We start from the raw sequence: 20,815 nt of genomic DNA on the forward strand, positions 1-20,815 counted from the left end.
TTAGTTCCATCTACATTATTTCTGTGCAAATATATAATTTTCTGTATTTCACTCTTTTATGTAAATTCATATTTTATATATTAAAATAACTCAATTAACTGTTCTTCCCCCCAACACCATAGTACACCTTCTGTATCAAAAAATTTAAAAGCTGCTTCGGGTGAAAGCGACTGCTGAATGACTAAATAGCGAAATCGACAAACGCAGACAGACCGGAAGTGGACGAGGTGGACAGGAAGTGGAAGAGGGAGGGTCCTACCTGTCTTTGGGTACGGGGTTCACCTTGCACGCCTCCAACAGGAAGCGCACGACCTCCCCATGTCCTGAGAATAGCAGACACACAGTTATGGGATTTCAGGCCAACTTAAGCCCCTTTCAAACATGCAGTCAATTTTCCGGTAGATTTCCTGTATGGGGTCGTGTGTGAATTTAATCAGAGATCGATAGTCTGGGAAATGTGCACGGGGCAATTTACCTGCCCAATACCTATTAACATTTGCGGATCACTGCCTTGACTGTGTTGTGTAGGAAAGAAGTCACGTTCCCGGTAGGGGAACGTAAAGGGTCACGTTGACGCAAGACAATTTTTACTTGGAGGGAGCAAACCAATCACAAAACCCCGCTGGGGAAGTACATGAAATCGCAGGCTTTTTGTGTGCTGTTTTTTCTGGGACAGGTTCCAAAATGAGGGAGTTGCTCAAAGTCTGCAGGTCTTATGGGGAATGGCACTAGAGTGAGCGATCCAATCACAAGACTCCTCTGAGGTGTGTGTGTGTGTGTGTGTGTGTGTGTGTGTGTGTGTGTGTGTGTGTGTGTGTGTGTGTGTGTGTGTGTGTGTGTGTGTGTGTGTGTGTGTGTGTGTCCGGTAAAAGCGACAACTAAAATAATCAATCAGTAATGATGATGGATTATATCATTATACTCATATTATAATAAGCATTATAAATATTATATAATATGTGTAATGCTATATGACAATTAAACATATTATATCATATGTATGATGATTATAATTATAACTACATTGATTATGATAATTTTGAATTACCTTCTGCAGCTGCCACATGAAGAGCTGTCCTGGAGTCATAATCCCTCTGTTCCATATCAATCGACGATAAAGCAAACCTACACAACCACAGACACACTTAAATCAGACTTCATGTTGCAGAGAAATGTTATAGATATTTGGATTAAGCGTTATTTCCGCCTCACCTCCTGAGTGCGGAGACGTCTCCGGTGTAGGCAGCGAACAGCAGGTTAATAACCGACTTGACCTGCAGGGGGCAACAGAGAGCCATTTGTAGAGAATAGTTTGACAACAACTCTTAAACAAGAAGTCCTTCTCTGTATCGTCCAGAAACTGCTGGAAAGTCGTCATAGTTAGTACAAAAAAGAAAAGATTAGTGGTTATAAAGATGAGAAGAGTAGGCTTGAGTATTTCATGTCAAACCAGGGCTTTCAGCAGGTTGATATCAGTTTAATCTGTACGAGTTGGCCTATGGTTTGGATGTTAAGTGATGGTTCAATTACCCTTAACCACGTCAACTCTACCCGTCTGCTCTGATTTAGACAAGTTAAAATTAGGCTTACTCAAGTATGACTATATAGGCCTAGGGCCTTATATATACACACAGACACACATACATACACATGGAAATACTTCAGATATCCCCACAACCGCAGACGAGGTGAGACTTACCCTGGGAATCACTAAATTCTCTAGACCAAAGCAGGCCAACAATCTTTTTGAAACAAAAATATGGTATTGATATGGTGGCAAGCCAAGAAAAAAATGTTGACCGAAACCCTCTTTCCTAAAATGTCACACAAACAAAATTGATCTGGAGACTTTGCAGCCCCTTACTTTACTCATTCGCAACATCAGATGTCCAATGCCCTGTTTAATCATGACTTATTTTGCCATGATCAAATGATAAGATAGATTTAGATTCTAGATTCCTTAAAGAGGAAGAAGCCAAAGAAAGAGGCAATTTTGTTAGGGAGAAACACTAAAAGAAGATTCATAACGGAAACACGGATTAAAAACAGAAACAGGTTAATAACAGGCAGGTCAAAAAAGAGCAAGCACCCGATTAAATGAATTAGCCTCCACCAAGGTTAGAGAAACACCATATGTGACAAGGATATAGTAAAAACATTTGAGAATTATACACATCTATATATATTCTTCAAGAAGATCTTTACAGAAATTAAGTACAGATTTGTGTGAATGGTATAATTATTCGTTATGCGTGAATGTTTATCAGTTATACTGGCAAATTATACAAGCATCAGTGGCTGAATGGTAGGAACAACTTGTTAAAAAATTCCAAACCCATTTGTGTTACATATAACACCAACAGCGAACAATAATGTTTAGAGATTCTATCGGTATACAACAAAAGGTAACATTTAAAAATACATAAACTAATGAATTAAACAGTTTTGCCTGGAAAATGAGGGGTAAATACAAGTTCATGCATTTATGAATATATGAACCAATGCTTGAATGTGTACTGCTAAATGTACTACTGTACCTTAGGTTACTCAGGAAAGTGCTATTTCCTGAAACAATAGGATGAACATTACCATGTATTCTTATTTAGTTCTGAAATGTATGTATTTGCCTCAACACTGACACAAGAGAAATAGTCCTGAAATAAATTTCAGAAAATGGGTTATTGTTAAACAATTCCAAGTTAATAAGTGAGTGAAAAAAGAGCAGTTATCACTATTTATATGTGTTGATAATAGTTTTTTATTTGGTGTATTTGGTACATGGAAAAAGGAGGCAGAAAACTCTTAGTTTGAACTCTCTGCCTTGTTTCCACCCATTGGTGGCCATCTGTTGGTGCATAGGTTTTAAAAACTGTAAACGTCTAAATGTTTCCTTAAAGTACATCACATTCGGAATTTGCTGTCAACTACCCTTTACAAACAAAGTTGACTGTTACAGGAAAAGGCACATTAAAAAAATGTCATGATAATCAACTCTCATTAGACCAAAGATTCAGAGAAACACCCAATTCAATGTCACCAGATGTTGATATCAGAATTTAAGCAAAAAAAAAGGGCAAAAGTGACAGTTGTAACATGATCGAGACAACATGGAATCATAACATATTCCATCAAATCATACAGAAAAGCATGCAATGGACACAATGGAAATCAAAAGTGTGTGTTTGTGCACAAGGATTCAGACAAATGACACCATGCAAATTGATAGAATGGTTAAAGTGGTACTGCGTTCAAAGGCCCAACCTTATCAGTGTTGTTGGAGCAATCAGCACATTTTCAGGTGAGAACCAGTAAGTGTGTATATAATTGGAGGTAGGATTGATTTTTGTGCATTAAAGTGTCAATTCGGTTTACTCGATGAAGAATGTTTCCAGCTTGGTTAAGATAATGGTGCTATTCAACAATAGCCCTCCTACCATTCTACATAACTTTACTTTATATGGAGCCAATAATCAAATACTCTTTGTATATATTTTGCCAAGCTATAACAAAGAAAGCATCGAGTCTTTAGGTCCAGAATACAATGCTTCTTCATAGACTGAAGACGGGAGTGTTTGAATGCATTGTACCACCACCCAATAACGACAGTTTAATGAAAAAATAAAATAAATGTCAGTACAAGTCATATTTAAGACAGAAAGTTAAACCGCTTCACAAAACAGGAGTGAAAATAGCTTTCAAGATAAATATAGTCTTCGACCGTGGCAGATAGACAAAAAGCTAAATATCCCCAGCACAACACCAACTGTTTCAAAGGTCCGGCAGAGATTAAAAATGCAGAGCGGGGCTAGACAAGTGCTTCTTTAACTCACAGCCGGCTTGCAACAGTTTCTGGGTTCCATCCCGATCTCTGCATCTTACCCTTAACAATTCTAGATCCCTACCGCCTCCTTAATGTAACTGAACCCACTGTAAGTCGCTCTAGATGAAAGCTTTTACTAAATAACCAAGTAAAAACACATTTAATCTGCTGTTCCACTGAAAAAGTTCAAGTTTGCCCGAGCTAAGTTTGGTAAATAATATGTGAGAGATGTATAATAATTACATGTCACGATTTCATTTTTTTGGTCAGTTTTTGACAATCCTGCCCCGACTTCAAATGAAAAACTTAAAAAGCACAAGCACAAGCACAAGCACAAGCACAAGCGCACACACACACACACACACACACACACACACACACACACACACACACACACACACACACACACACACACACACACACACACACACACACACACACACACACACACACACACACATCTGTAACACCGTCCTTATAGAGATTGAGATATATTGAGTTCTTAACAAAGTACATATTTATGCAATGTTAAAAGCACCACATGAACATTAAAAACAAACCTGCGTGACTTTCAGATCCGGCACAGGTAAAGCAAGCTACTTTACAAAAGGATCCCCTCTTCTACCGCAGCCACGCCCGTCCATTCATATACAGACAATCCTTAACTACAATAGCATTGAACCTAAAGCTCCAAAGCAGTGACTTCATTTGAATTCTCTCTTGTTATAAGTCTCTTTAAAGCAGAAGCTCAGTGTGGGATGGTGAGCTAGCCATCCACACTGCCAACTGACCCTGGGAAGGGACTAGGCCACAAGGGGAGACAACAGGGCCAAGAAGCTAGGGGACAGTCTCCCATCTCTGGGTTCCCTTAGTGTTATCCGAGCCCCTGGCAGTATTCCTGCTTCGGTCTGGGTCAGGGTTTTATGAGTCAACGCTTCCGCCCATGTCTCAATCCCAAAATGATCCCAAAACTATCATTAATGATAATACTAATGCAGATTACAGACACGGCCCAGGGGTAAACGGCTTAGCCAAACATCGGTTTTCACTGCCTTTCTGAGCTCCTGGTTGTGGACCGGAAAGGAACAAATGTTGGAATGTGAATTGACGATGGGGCTCGGAATTTCATATAGAGCTTTATCTAACCCTTATAACCAAAGCATACATAGTCTGAATTTTGCCTTATATTGGAAGTTTGACACCAAAAAACTGAATGGTAGGAACTAAAAATCTAGTTATTTGAACAGGGCACATAGCAGGGAGCTCTTCAAATAGGATTCGGTCTCTACTCGAACAAAAATTCAAAATAAATCGTCACCCACATTTGGATGCCGTTTGCTTTAGCTTTCGTCTTCAGCGATGGCTCAACAGAACTCTGACTGTTTCTTCGGGGTCCTTAACCTTAAAATCTGATTTCTAATTCAATGATTTCTAAAAATGGCTGCCTCAATTCCTGATTTGGACTCTGCTAACAAATGGCAATACAAACAGTGACTACATGAACACAACTTCACTGCATTGAGTGACTCCAATCTGCATTGTTCGCCGATACGAAAGTGATATTGGAAAACACAATCCTTTAAAGCACCGGGATTTTGACGTGATAAGACTGAAGACGACCAGGTGTGCCTTGCCACACATACACACACAATTGAATTGTGTGTGTCAATTCCATTTATCCAGTGAGGTGAGGTCAGTTATATATATTGAACCTAACAAATGTGAACGGATTGACCAGTCGGAGAGGAGAAACGACCACATGATGGTGTGTAACATCTCAACAGCTACGTCCCAGTCCAAGAGAAACAGTTCTTCCCCCTTTTAAGGCAACAGGCTATTCCAACTTTGAGTCCATAGCAACCCTGAACAGAAATGTTAAAAAATAATAATAATAATAATAAGGAAAGGAAATTAAAAACAGAGATATAAACAGTCACCACATCTTCCCCTATTTAAACGCAATAAATAACTTTTTTTTCTATAATTTACATAAATATCTCAAAACCGCAGGCATGGGGAGGAGGGGAGGAGGAGAGGGATAGGTAGAGGGTGAGGGAGGGGGAGATGGGATACAGGAGGGGAGGAGGATGGGGAGGGGAGGTAAAGGGACATGGGGGAGGAGGGTCCTAGCTGTCCAGCCTATACACTATAGTGGTGGAGCTGTCCTGGTTGGACTCAGTAGGGCAGATCTTTTTCCAGAGGGGAGCGTTGAGAGCTAGCTCCTGCTGCAGGCTCTCGTAATCCATGGGTCCGAAGGGAGGCAGCTGTTTAACGGATACACAGTTAGTCTCTCTGCCCTTTGTGTTTGTGTGTGTCTGTGGGGGTTTTGTGGTATCGATTAGCTTGTGAGTGACATTTTTAATGGTTCATTGGAAAAATTTGAAGGTTCCGCCATTCACACCGATTACCTTAGGAGAATATTGTGTATTAACATCTTAAAAAAGGTATAGATACAATTCTCTCAACGTCTCAAGGTGCTGTGCTGGATTCCACTTCCTCTTCCAAAGAACTGCAATCTTTTTGTTCTTGGTGCCGCTTAGTGGTTTAACTCTGTAATTGCGGGGCTCGGGTACTTATTTTTGGGGATATTTTGTTTTCAATTACATTTGACTCAATAAAAAAACATTATTTTTAAACATGCCGGGGAAAAGCTCAATAAATCCCATTAATTAGAAGGAAGGAAGGAAAGTAATGTCATTATTTAAAAGTGAAATGTGATGTACAACATAAGCCATGCTACTTACATTTGACAAACAGAAACATGCGTCCTTCTCCAAACATTTGCTATACGTGTTGTACGTCTAACCACTCAACATCAGAACATTCAAAAATAATTCCAAACATACAGTTGAACCCATAGCCGCATCCAACACACTCCCGGCCAGGCATAGCACCAGAAAGACCCTCAGATACACATACGGTCCCCACAAAGCAAGCATGCTGTTTTGTGTGTGTGTGTGTGTGTGTGTGTGTGTGTGTGTGTGTGTGTGTGTGTGTGTGTGTGTGTGTGTGTGTGTGTGTGTGTGTGTGTGTGTGTGTGTGTGTGTGTGTGTGTGTGTGTGTGTGTGTGTGTGTGTGTGTGTGTGTGTCAAGAACAGTACTGGCAAGGGCACCCATCACCGTGTGTGCATGTTTGGCAAAGGGGGTGTTCATAAAAGCAACGGCAGCCTTACCCGCTGGTCCCCTCCCTCCCTGCGGGGGTCGTGCTTCTTGGCAAAGTGCCTCAGGTTGTCGTAGTTGTGGAAGTTGAAGAGTTCCACCAGGTCCTGCCAGGGAGTACATGTGCGTTAGTGGACGTCTATGTTAGTGATCGTGGCGCCAGACGCTCCCCTGGGAAAAGGCCATTTCCCCTAACGTCAGAAAAGCGGTCAACGTAAATACGAGTACGTCTTCATTTGTACATGTAATTGGTACACAGACTTTGCTTTTATATAGCGCTTTTATCCAAAGCGCTTTACAATATTGCCCGACATTCACCCATTCGTGCGCACATTCACACACCGACGGCGGTGTCAGCCATGCAAAGCGACAGCCAGCTCGTCGGGAGCAGTTAGGCTGGGGTTAGGCTGAGCTCCTTTCGTTATTTCCACATTGGAGCCCAAGGGATTAATAGTCTAGAGAACATAGCAGTTCCTTCAGAAAAGAGATAACAGCTACCCACATGAAGGAACTGTGAAGAACTATTATTTTGGTCCCAGTATTACAGTGAATGTCTTACTGCGCTAAACACGACAGATTTTCAACACAACGCTTTACGTAAATTAAAGGGAAATGCCGAGAAATCGGTACATTGGCGATAACCTGTCATGTGAAATTCATCATGGTACGTTTATTATGGGAGTTTGCTAGTCTATTCAATGGACTTGCAGTGACAATAGGCCAGCTCCTGTTCATTTGTGTGTTTGTAGACAAACTACAATCTTGTTGTGTTGTGGCTGGCAATACAACATTGGAAACCTTTGGACAGTAATTAAAAGTGATTTTCCCCTCACATGAACGGTTCTTTAGCTCTTCAATGGAAGAGGCTAACAGAAAGAAAAGGCTAAACCAGGGAACTACTCTACTGACGCACAATTATGAATTTAGCACTTTAGTATCCTACAGGGCTTCATTTTTTAATAACTGTAATATCTAAATAAAAAGCCGTCCTGTCCATATAGGATGCCCTTTGGGGCATTTCATTAGCTTCAAGTCCCCAGGAAGAGGAAAGAACGTTGAGTGATAAAGAAGATCCTGATAAAGGAGAAGATTTAGCGAGCTTGCTATCAGCTTGTTATCACCTCACCCTGCAGTGAAATAGTCATTCATCAAACATCTACTTATCAATGACCTACTGATGTTTAATCAGCTTCTGCTACCACTACAGACCTGTGACTACGTTGTAGTCAACAACTTCTTTTTTTTTTTTATAATCATGCTTGTGAAATTAACCTTTAGACATTACAATAAAATGTTGTTTTAACATTTGTTTACAAATTCCTCCGTCCTATCAATGGGTTTGTCTATGCGTGTGTTTTGCACATCAAATAAATAGTGTATAGCATATAGAAAATAGTGTATGCGTGTCATGGACATTTCTTACTGTGCAAAACTGGATTCCCCGGACCGAGTTTCCCAGTTTATCCAGGGGCGGCGACCAGCACATGATGCCCATCACGTTGGGCACAACCAGTAGGATCCCCCCGGCCACTCCAGACTTGGCCGGTAGACCCACCTGGAAAAGGGAGGGGCAGGGGGCACATATACTGATTTAACTCCTTTGATCTGTCAAACACCACACCTTTAACCTGTCAAACATACAAACATTTAATCTGTCAAACACAGCGCTCTAATCCATCAATTACACGCACCCTTAACCTGTCAAACACTATACCTTTAACCTGTCAAACACTATACCTTTAACCTGTCAAACACTATACCTTTAACCTGTCAAACACTATACCTTTAACCTGTCAAACATAAACCTTTAAACCGTCAAACACTAGACCTTTAATCCTATAAACAAAACACCTTTAACCTGTCGAACATAAACACCTTTCAACTGTCAAAAACACATAACCCTTATCCTGTCGAACATAGACACCTTCAACTTGTCAAGCATGTAGCTATCTAACTTTTCAACATACACCGTTATTCTGTCCAATTAAAACACTTTAACCGGTCATACATGCACAACTCTAACCTTAAGGTCACCTGAAAAAACAACTTGCACTGAAAATCACTAGGGGTGACCTTGAATCGTCTTTGAGCAGGGTAATAGGAATCTGGAAAATTATTTAAGTTAATAATTCATCAGAGTGTAGGCTAAAAACAAAAACGTGTTTTCAAGCAGAAACAATGAAATATGAATTATTAAACACAAGCCACAGTCAATAACCGAGCATCATGGGACGAGTACATGGGGACAGTTACGCGTGTGCCAAGTTATACCTCCATTTAATTTTCTTTTGCATTGATATCATACATTTGCGCCTTGCAAAAATGTCCCATTTGTAGTCTGTATAACAGTCACGGACACTTCAACAATAATTCACCCAAAAATTAACATGCGATAACCTATCTATTATTTGTAGTGGAAGTAGGAATAGGAGTGGATGTGACTCACGTGGAAGGCGAACTGGCCCGAGAAGTCGTACATGCCGCAGGAGTGCATGAGGCTCAGTGTGTCCCTGACAGACTCGGGGCTCAGCACACGCTCGCCCGTGATTGGACAGAAGCCGCCGTTGGCCAGCGTGGCCGCCATGACACTGGCGCTCTCACAGGTCACCTCAATGGAGCACAGCTGGGGCACACACACACACACACACACACACACACACACACACACACACACACACACACACACACACACACACACACACACACACACACACACACACACACACACACACACACACACACACACACACACACACACACACACACACGTTGGCTAAACATTAGAAAAGGGACTACCGTGGATGCAGGCAGCTTTACCACTTGCAGTGGATTTATCCAAGGCATGCATCCTAGATTATACAGTACATAGTACTGTAGTACGTACTTTTAGGGCCCACACATTGCATTACTGAGTCAGTAGAGAGGCAGAATATCATAACCAAAATGATGAATGTTTGGAATTATCATACTCCCAAGAGAGAAGAAACAACTGAACCAATGACGGATGGGACTACGAGACCGAACCAAAACAAAGAAGATGGAGGTAGGAAGCCTCTGAGCTAGCGCGACGTTAGCTTCCATTAAACATGCGTGGTGTGCATGCTGAAACTGACCCACCGTGGAGGGGAAGACAACAGAAGTGTCTAGAGTTGCACTCACCTGGAAGTAGAAGTCCAGAATGGATGTCATGTCGGTCCCTTCTGGAAAACACTGCAGGAGGGTAAAGAAAGGATTTAACAAATAATAAAACATATGGTCTGTTGAATGAATTATGAAAATATTTGTCCGTTTGCCAGACACAGTACTATTTCAACAGGATGTTTATACTCTTCTCAGATTTTTTCGGGTCTCATGCGGTAGTTTGACTAACGACCACTATAAGGCAGAATGCAATGGAACAATGGGACACATTTTAATCAAAACTAAGTGGGGAGGGCAAACATGGCTGGTTACAGCTTTGATTTGCAAACTGCTTTGGCAATGTTAAAGTTTATAATCCATGTAAATAAAGATCAAATTGAATTATTTAAAGAGAAACAGCGAGCTGGTGGAAGAAAGGTTAAGACCACAAGAGAGGGACAGAGAGCAGCAAGCATAATTAACCCTTATTCACAGACAGACAGACAGACGACAAAGGAAGATCAATATCAAGCGAATGATATACATGTACAGAGAGGGTGAGACCGAGACAATACAGACTGAGAGAGAGAGGAGCACTACCTTCTTTTCTTTCAGGTAGTAACCAATGGCGAAATTCCTGTCTCCTGACTCACGCTCGGACTGGAATCTGCACACAAAAGACATTCTTCAGCCTGCACACCCCGTGTGTACATAACGGCTGCCCCCGCCCCCTTTTGTTTCTTCTTGATGCGTGTAGTGGAGTACAGTACACCGCACACACACACACACACACACGTAACATAAACAGCAGTACCAAGTCATTATTAACCTTTAACACCACTAAAATGCATGGCTGACATCCAATAACTTAAAGCATTTACCAGAATGATTATATATAATTATTAACCTGAAACAACATCCACAGCCTGCCAAAGGAGGGGAATGAGGGCCATATCTATAAACAGAAGTTTAGCTATCTTTCAGTTTACCTCTCAAATGTACCTTGGTGATTCTTAAATATTTGTACTGTTTAACTTATTTATTGCTTGTTCTTGTTGGTTTTTCCCCTTTGTTCAGCACTTTGAACTGCAGCCGCTATACAACAGCAACCAACCGGAGCCAAAAGCCAGTACCAGTCAATAAACAACCAACTAGGACAAGTGCCACATGATGTGAAGGCGTTTAAATTGTTGTTTTAGCTCAGATTCGAACACTGAGATTTAAATGAAGCCACTCCCCAGACATACCTCCCCACATCCAGGCAAACCCAACTCCCCCCTACCTCCGAGGAAACACTTACGTTGCGTTGCTGAAGCCAACATACTCATTTCCGGCCATCTTGTTCAGAAAGTCCATCACCTGGAAGCGAACAAGTAAACACTGTTAGTGTTCACTATTCATCACTTTATCCACGATGACTACTAACAGTGATATAGATCGGGTGGCTAAGGAGTCTGTAGGCGGTTGGAGTATCTTGCTTTAGGACTCCTACAGGTAGTGGTGTGGAAATAGGGGATCGAACTGAGAACCTTTCGAGCCTCGAACATCCTTACCACTGCAATTTCGTGTCCTCTTCCCCACACAATGTGGTGAATGAGCAGGTACAGTCATGCGTTTAGATTTAATATTTGAGTAACTTCATTGGCCTGAAGATACTCAAATTTCAATGCAGGTCTCTATTTGGTATAGACAACGGTTAAATAAGAGATCAAGTGGTAGTCTTGGCCGTTACCAGATAATGACTGAAAACACAGTTCCATACTTACATAGTCAAATTTCTCTGCGTTGCTTGCGCCTTGCTGAGGGACAAAAAGAGAAAAGGAAAAGTGCATCAGCAAAGTTCATCCTACGCGAGTTATATATATATATATATTCATCCGAGAAAAACGGCAACAAACAGAGCAAGGCGAAAAAAGATGACAATGCTACAGCTAGTGAGTTAGAACTACAAAATTAGCACGATGCTAAGATTTTCATTCATATCAAGACGGCACAAAAAGAAAAGTAAATCACAAAAAGTTTGGGTAGCATTAATCAATGCACTAACGATTGGTTTAAATACTAAATAAATACAACAGGGGTATTTTAAAGTAAAGAAAAGGAGGTTTAAACATGTTCATTGATCGGGGTGATTAAACTAGATGATTTGGTAAAGAAAAATATAACATTTAATGAAACAAGCTTTTCCCATCCAATGAGTTTGTTTTGGGCGATTCATATCAAAGGATCAAGTTTACAGTTTTTAACTAATCAACCGTTTATAAGACATGTAGCTTTTAATGCGTATGCAAGTACCATTTTATATCCATCAGTATACATGGACTATTATCCTTTAGAACTGTGTGTGTGCCTCTGTGTGTCATGTATTTTTGTGTAGGTAGGTATAAATGTGTGACTTGTACACAGTTGCGTAATTTGCGTGTTTAAGGCATCATAGCACGTGTCATGCGCGTGACAGTGATATTGTTTAGGATGAGAGACCTTGGCAAGGACTACAGGAAGGAGAGAGGTGAGAGGAGATACAGGAGGAGAGATCTGGCCTTCTAGCAAAGTCCCAAATATACTTTATCATTCAGGCAAAACGTAAAAGCTGGTGTCTAACCAACTGGCGTAGCTTTGCATATCACAAGTTCCTAACCTTACCATTACAATCACTAGAGTCTAGAAAGTAAAAGATCACCTGTTTGATTCATAGTTTGATAAAAAAATGAAATTTGGGGGGAATAATTGACTTAAAGCCAAGTATCAATTAAGTAGAAATCGGTTAGAAGGAGTATTGCTTTCACTTTTTAGGGTCAAGGTTTTTTTATGCTTAAGATTAGTAGAATACTTCTTACAATTGGTAAAAAAAAGATTATTTCCATTTGATTTAACATATCTTTTTTAAATGTGACATTTATTGCGATACATGTCCTTAACTGCACAAATTGGGGTACACCCCAACATCTTCACTATCCTGGCGATTTAGGGTCCCAGTGTTCAAAATGAACTCAAAACGTTTTCCAAAATTCTGTGCTCTGATTTCGTTGAAGGGAGACTACATCAATACATCACTACACGCATGGCCGAATTTGTAAAGGACTACAAGTCACCGTGCAAACAAAACAAATACAAAATAAGAATCATGGTTTAGTTAAAGGGTCACTACATGAGGCGTTTTCTAACGGCAGGTAGGAGGGAAAAGTGAGTGAGAAAGAAAGTGGGAGAGGAAAAGTTTGAGAGAGAGTTTGAGTAGCCAGGGATTTGGGGTGGTAGATAGATATGGAAAAGGAAGAAGAATTTACCAACGTCTTTTGACCTGCTGCAGCAGTCATAATATCCCACAGATCCTAAGTCTGGAAAATATGCAACAACATACAAAAAAACAGCAGCAACAACATGTAGCCTGTCAAGCACCATGTAACAACAGTTTCCGTGGCTTTCTGTTTTTTCATCCACATGTTGCCAGGGCAACCAGAGGTCGACTGTATACTTCTCACAACAAGGAGAAACAGCTTCAACTCATTAAACGCAGAATATAAACTAGATTTCGTGCCAATTACAATTTAAGGTTTTAATATTATTATGAATTACGTAGAAATATAGAAGATACACTAATGGCAATGGGTTGGATGGGAGCACAGACCACACATTAAGTACCCTGACCATATGCATTCAACATTCTTCATGAACCACTATTTCTATTGCAGTGGAGGGATGGATCGCGGTTTAGACATGCATTCAGGCCTTTACATGGCAAACTCATTGTTGCTGCCGCCTCTGGCGTGAAAAGACCAAGACTAGTGTACGTGAACCTGTGTTTGTGTGTGTGTTAAGCGGGTATTAAGGGAAGGATTTTAAGATGGGCAGACGTGCGATAGTCAGACCCGCCAATCGTTATGCGTGTGGGCGGGTGAAAGATGCAAATCCTTCTGGATACGATTCACAATCCATGTGGTCCAGATTTGGGGACAGTGTTACCTAGATGGAGTGGTGTGTGCGGGGTGAGACGCGAATTGGCAGGAGAATATTCAACTTCCGTTGAAGTGAGTTATTTCAAATTTATTTCAGAGAAGGTTGCCGTTTTCTATGGTGTCAAAACGTTGTTGGAGAATACACCAACGGTGGTGCAGGGTCAGTCTTTAGATTATTAAGCAAATACCGCATTTATGAGTCCATGCAGAAAAGACTAGAAAATCTGCCTAGTCAGTCGTTCGTTGTGCTTCAAAAGGTCCCGTGTATAGTATTTAGTAGCAACTACTGGCGAGTTTGCAACCAACTGAGGTTGCTTTTGATAACATTACGGTGTGCAGTTGTATTGCAACAGTTTAGTTTTCGTTTCGTCAGTTACATGACGTCTTCCTGAATGTTTATCATGCTTCATCAGCAAGCGTATGAGATATATGTCAAAATTAACGAGAAATCAGTCGTTAGATCAACCAAGTTAAATTGGTTTAAATAAAGCTTCAGTTTATTAAGTGTCGTGTTCCTAATGAATTCTGTGCAGTCTATGGTATTTTATTTTTAATACATTTTATCAACTATTAGTTTGAGTGTTAACCCACATGTCATTCTGGTCTCAACCCAAACATGAATTGGTCCATTTTGGCCAGTTGTGAGTTTCGCAGCATTGAGTTTGTTCGACGGAAGACCACAGGGAATTTGCCAACTGGTTGTAGTGTGTAGACAGGAATAACAGGATTCCAGCAATTATTTGAAGACATTCACACCATATTGAGCAAATAAAAACCTAAATGAAACAAACAAACAAAAGTATCGTACACAACTGTTGCACGGCGATGCAATGCACAAGATGCACATGTGATACATGTCCTATATCTATATGTAGATATCAAAAATAGAAGTCTGACAACATGTGGACAATCGCCAAACGTACGTGTCAAAGTCCCTGACTGTCATCCTCACAGATGATCTGCAGCCACTGGGGAGCACAGATCACATCATGTCCAGATGCACCGGCCACAAACCCCAACATGCCTCATCATGCACTATGACAGCCCACCATTTCTCCCCTCTACAAGCTGTTCATTATGCTTTTTCTAAAATGAATGATGGTTTGAAAATGACATGTTGTATAAAAACAAGAATGAAGATGGCGGCAGCTGAATACTACTGATGGTCGGGATTATGGGACAGTTAACAGAAGAGTTCGGATGAGATTAAAAACGCCCACAATCAAATTTAATCTCCAGCTCCGGAACTCACTTTTGATCAGTCTGAGTTTCTAATTTGTTAAAGTGATTAGAAAACACAGAAGTGGATGTCATTATGTGAAGGTTAGAGAGCAACGATGGAATCTGCAAAATCATGTTATGACGACTATTCATAAATTAATACATAAAAAAAGGCTAAGGTCAGTTCTAGTGAGTGAAATGCACTGTGAAAAGTTATCGAGAAAGCAGGTAGTTTGGCGACAACCACTTCGATCGATAGAGTGGCTAGATGTGTTGGTTCCTACGCTAGCTAGTCGAGTAGGGCGGCTGAGCTCTGCCTCAACGCAGGTCGATGCAGTCTGCCTCTGACCGTTTATACCAGCTGGTTATTTTCAGCAGGGAACAGTGAGCGAGCGCCTCGCAGCGTGGGCTACAGGGGCCAAATCCCTTGCAGGAAGCATTAGCCCAGGTTTTTTTTTTTCCTTTTAATCCCCTCTGTGCCGCCATCATGGCACCTCGCTGGGGTCAATGTCCTGAGGAGCCCGGGACTAGGGTCACGGATCACTGATCCACCATGGGCGTGAGAAGGATTGGACTCGTATAGTGGAAGCAAACGTATAATAGAGATAACGCTAGTACACTAAAACACTCCGGGACTGGTAGTCGACGCTGCCATTGCCTTTCATCAATTGTCAATTTATTGACTGATTGTCCTTGAAAAAAATCCCTCTGAATGGAACTTTGTGCGTGAAGAGTGCTGTATAAATACCAGTCCCGGCCAAAGATCTTTGTGGTAGTAGTTTGTTTGCTTTTGATAAATAAGCACACCAGGGCGTCCGTGATGACAATGAGTATCTGAGGTACTGCAAAATGAAACCATTGCCATGATTGGTTGGAATGGTTCATTTTGTTGACACAAAACTAGGTTAAATAATAGGCATTGTGAAACAGTCATATTAATATCGATGCTGGCCTTGTAGTGAACTTGTCGAGTAAGACGCTGGTTGATATAAACCCGGTGGGCAGGGGGGGGGGGGGGGGGGGGGGGAAACGACACACATGGTAAACATTTAAATACACGGGAAGGAGAGGAGTGCATAGGTTGTGTTTACCTTTATCAGGGACGTGCAAACAATGGCACCGGCGTTCACCATTGGGTTGTGGGGTTTATCTGGAGAATAGAAATGGTTTTGTGAACATTGAAAGTATAATATAGGGTCATCTATTAAGGTATTTTATTCTAAGCTACAGCGACTTCAGATAGAGGTTATTAAAGAGGATTTAGGACATCTAGCCCAAGGACCACTATAGAAGGACCCAAACCTAGTGCCTTTGGGCTGAAGTTTGAATACTCTGACCAAAACATGATCCTGCCCCCTGTAATTAGTTTGTTATTAATGACACTATGAAGGACAACAGATTTAAACCAGGCCTTTTAGGTATGAGATCTGTCCCGCAACTCTTTTAGTATAATATCCGATTAGAGCAACCAGTAATGGGACTGGACCACAACTATACAGTTGCAAATTAATCAAAAAATTTCACCATGTACGTGACAAGTAAACTTCTCAGAAAGACGAGGGGAGAGAGAGAACAAGAGAGAGCAAGACTTGCATTCCTCAGAGGGGCCTTCTGGTTGGTGAGGCAACACATCACAAGAAATACATCACAAAACACAAACCATAAACCAGCAACAACTAAAAAGTGGGGCATTTACGTCGAGCAAACAAACAAAAATATTGCCACCGTTTGATTCTGGGCAATTCTTTGAAGCCAACACAGCAGTCGTTCACTAAACCGTAAGCGCCGACAGCTCACCTTCCTCGTCCAGGAAGAGCTTGTTGAAGCGCAGCCCGCTGGGCTCCTTCCCGATGAAGCTGTGCACGTAGTCTGTGCCGTGGTCGTGCACGGCGATGGCGTACTTCAGGGGCTTGACGCACGACTGCAGGCAGAAGGGGACCTTGGTGTCGCCCACCGTATGTCTGGGGGAGCGGGCGGGGGGGGGAGAGCAGAGGAGATATGGAGGTCATCGTATACGCCAGGGCTATTCAACCTCCTTAACAAGTGGGCCGAAAAGGAAAACCGCTGGGGGTTCATGGGCCACACAGAGTAAAACTACGTGAATAAATCGCTACAAATAAATCGTACTTAAAGTAGTGTTAACTTAATATATATAATACTACTACATGGAATAAACTTGCATTCCTTCCTTCTTCACTTTTAATCGTATCATTATAAAAGATTTTGTTCTCACATATTTTGGCCACGTATTTAGAATTCAACAATGTTGTTTGAATCATCACAAAACAGAACTACTGTACATGAGACATTCTGAGCCAGTGAGTCGGTGAGAAAGATTGCACTGCCTTGTTTGCCTAGTTTGGCTCATCCTGAGACACTCTTCTCATAGGTCATGGAGCAACGTGCCCTTGTTCTGATGGCATTCATTTGAGAAAACCTAGACTCACACTTATCGGTTGAGCCAAACATTGTCAGAATAAGCCAGTTCCTGATTGTGGGGTACTGATACTGACTAGTATCACCCGCTACACACAGAAACCTGATTTGCATGCAACTATGTTTCTCCTTTATTTTATTTATTTTTTGCATGCAACCTCTTGCGGGCCAGAAAAAAAGTAAGAGGGGCCGCATTTGGCCCACGGGCCGCTAGTTGAACAGGCCTGGTATACGCTATACACAGACCACAAGAATCGATCACACACACACGCACGCACACACACACACACGCACACACTTTGGTATTCCATTATGAACTTTTCGGATTATATTGCACTCATTATGTAGTCGACAACTACATTTTGCAGATTGTTATTATTTGAACAGCTTAATAATACAAAAACGTATTATTTAACAGATGCCTTTTATCCAAAGCCACTTCCATTGAGTTCCGACACGTCGTTAAGGAGCATGCAGGGGTTAGACAGTACAGATACATGTCATTAAGGAGCTGGTCAAGGTTAGGGAGTACAGAGACATCTCATTAACCAGCAGGTAGGGGCTATACAGAACAGTTACAGGTCATTGAGGAACTGGTAGGGGTTAAACGGTACAGACATGCGTCATGATGGTGCTGGTAGGGGTTAGACAGTACAGACACGTGTCATTAAGGAGCAGGTAGGGGTTTAGGGCATTTTGCTCAGGGCTGCCTAAAAGTTAGGGTGTCGACCTTGGGGATTGAACACTGTTCCCTTCTACTGGGATAGATATGCGGACAGATCACGCTTACCACAGATCTAACACGGTTTAGATACCACGGGTCTTTCACAGAAATCAAACAGCATTTACTGGAAGCCAGTGATAATCGTGCCCACCACAATCACGTGTTTTTGCTCCGGCTTGTTTGTTTTTAGAGAGGAAGTTGTAAAGATAAGACAAGGACACAGAGCGACGCTTGATGACCACTCCTGTGCCAAAGGCACAGTCATTACAAAACCAAAACAAAACCGGTGGAGCAATCGCAAACTCCTGACCCAGATATGACATCGGTCGAGATAAGGTTTACGAGTGTTTGTTTGAAGCCAACAAATAAACTAACTAAATAAATAATCCTTGACATGTTGTGTTTGATGTGAAGGTATTAAGCAGACGCCTAGCCAAAGAATCCGAGCAGAATAAGGCGAGGCATCGACGCCCAACAATGTCTACAGATAGACTTTTGACATTTTGGTTTGAACCCAGAGTCTTTCAACTGGGCATCGAACACCCCAACCACAGCACTATCCTGCCTCCCAATATATGTAGGTTATAACTAATTCACCCTTATGATCGGAAAAATGGACAGCGCTCAAATCAAGAGAGAGAAGGGCAACCTCCTACCTCTGTCCATCCACTGTGCACAGAGACACAGCCCAAAGGTCAGGGTTGAATTTCGCGAGCTGGGGAATGTAGTCTGCAACCTGGGGGTAGGAATGACAAGTTACGATGACAAGGTGCATAGCTTGTAAAGGCGTCGGAATCAATCATAAAACGTACATTTACGCGTGCAAAAGATACATAACAATTGATAGACCAAATTATTGAAATGGACCCTTGACAACAATGAACAATAGATAGAAGAGGAAACAAGCGAGAGAGAGATTTGTACTTTGAAGGGTTGTGCAGCGTCAACCACAAGCCGCGTCACACACACATCATAAAGAGAGGTAAACTATAGCCTCCCTCTTACGGACACTTTTGTCCCGTAGTACAAATATCAAGCGATTGCGATTTTAAATTACCACATTTTTTAACATTAAAAAAGAACAACATACGAAGCTAGCGACAATGACAACAACAATAATGTGTTTGTGTCAATTCGGGAAGGTGGTTGGAGGTCAAGGCCTACGCACCTGTCCTTCGTCCAGCTTCTTGGCGCTCTCGTACAGCTCGTCGATATGGGAGGCAAACGTGGGGAAGTCTGGGATGACAAACTTCTTTCGGAAGGCCTGGGTGAGCAGCACGATGTTGCTCTGCACACACCTGTTAGGACGAGGAGGAAGAAGAGGAGTGGTTTTTATCAGAGAAGGAAGAGGAGTGCAGAGGGTGATAACAGGGGTTTAGGATGACCCGTTGGGAGCACTCAAAGAAATGTAGCGTCGCAGACAGATGAACGTGCATGTTAAGGAATAGATCAGCTTTAGCCTCATCACTGAAACGGTTCATCCATAAAGTCACACTAAAAGAATTAAGAAATTATTTATTAATAATAATCATAATAATACCCTTGGTGTCTGCAAAAACAAATGGTTTCCCAGGTTACTTGGACAAACTAACATGATTGTTTAGGCAGTGGCGCCAGCACTGAATTCTTGATCTTATGCCAGTGCTTCAGCTTTCCCCGATTTACAAGCAATAAACGAAACGAAACAACTGGAGGAAGTCACACCTTCCAGTAGGAACCAGGGGAGTGGCGTATGCTTGGAAACTTTGACAATTACATTTGTCAAGTTTGACAAGTCCAACCTTGCAGGTTCAAATGCAATTCAGCTGGTTCATCAGAATGCATCATGGGATTTTTGGTTGCCGATATTCTGCAATTCTGTGATGTCTCGAGAGAATCATAGTAAAAATTCTACATGAACGTGTAGAAGCGTTGTGGTGGTTCCAAAACACAATGCCTCCCCATAATGATTACTAAACAATGACCAAAACCCCATTATAACCACTAACATCCCAAAGTTCCTATACTACCGAAATGGATCGGTCATTGTGATATGTGATTTGACGTCACAATGTACAAGCCCTATACCTATTAACCCAACATGACCTCGGGATCACAGCTGAAACAAACAATCAAGGAACAGCTTGTGAAGAGCGTCACTGTCTGGAGTGTTGTTGGTTGGTTTAAGCTGCCTAACCTGGCTGACTCAGGCTGATTGCTCTGGGGCTGGGCAAGGTGGCACGCCTGTGGTGAATTGGGCAAACATGGCACAACGGATAAAGCTAGCCATAAACTAACCAACCTGGTGGAGAGCTCCAACATGTCAAGCTAACGCCTGCTCTGCGAGTACCAGTTTGCAACTCGCTAATAAACTGGGTGTTACAACAGCTACCGCTACCGTAG

The 20,815-nt window shown here is 41.7% G+C and overlaps 1 protein-coding gene across 5 annotated transcripts in view; it reads right to left on the bottom strand.

Annotated features, from left to right (window-relative positions):
- LOC115533225 (glutaminase kidney isoform, mitochondrial) overlaps positions 1–20,815 on the bottom strand; it is a 31,164-nt gene that overhangs the window by 2,289 nt on the left and 8,060 nt on the right. For 3 of the 5 annotated variants that reach the window (XM_030343600.1, XM_030343599.1, XM_030343602.1), the window contains exons 4-17: positions 19,602–19,731; positions 19,090–19,169; positions 17,071–17,234; positions 16,365–16,423; positions 11,866–11,898; positions 11,400–11,458; positions 10,700–10,766; positions 10,139–10,189; positions 9,426–9,602; positions 8,403–8,534; positions 6,994–7,086; positions 1,213–1,274; positions 1,049–1,125; positions 260–323 (exon numbers count right to left, since the gene is read on the bottom strand). In XM_030343600.1, coding sequence (XP_030199460.1) covers positions 260–323; positions 1,049–1,125; positions 1,213–1,274; positions 6,994–7,086; positions 8,403–8,534; positions 9,426–9,602; positions 10,139–10,189; positions 10,700–10,766; positions 11,400–11,458; positions 11,866–11,898; positions 16,365–16,423; positions 17,071–17,234; positions 19,090–19,169; positions 19,602–19,731 — 1,248 coding nt within the window. Of the gene's footprint in view, positions 1–259; positions 324–1,048; positions 1,126–1,212; positions 1,275–2,734; positions 6,085–6,993; positions 7,087–8,402; positions 8,535–9,425; positions 9,603–10,138; positions 10,190–10,699; positions 10,767–11,399; positions 11,459–11,865; positions 11,899–13,383; positions 13,432–16,364; positions 16,424–17,070; positions 17,235–19,089; positions 19,170–19,601; positions 19,732–20,815 lie in introns of those variants that run through there. The other 2 variants (XM_030343601.1, XM_030343603.1) reach the window with 2 other exon arrangements.

This window comes from Gadus morhua, chromosome 20 (assembly GCF_902167405.1).
Source record: "Gadus morhua chromosome 20, gadMor3.0, whole genome shotgun sequence".
NCBI lineage: Eukaryota > Metazoa > Chordata > Actinopteri > Gadiformes > Gadidae > Gadus > Gadus morhua.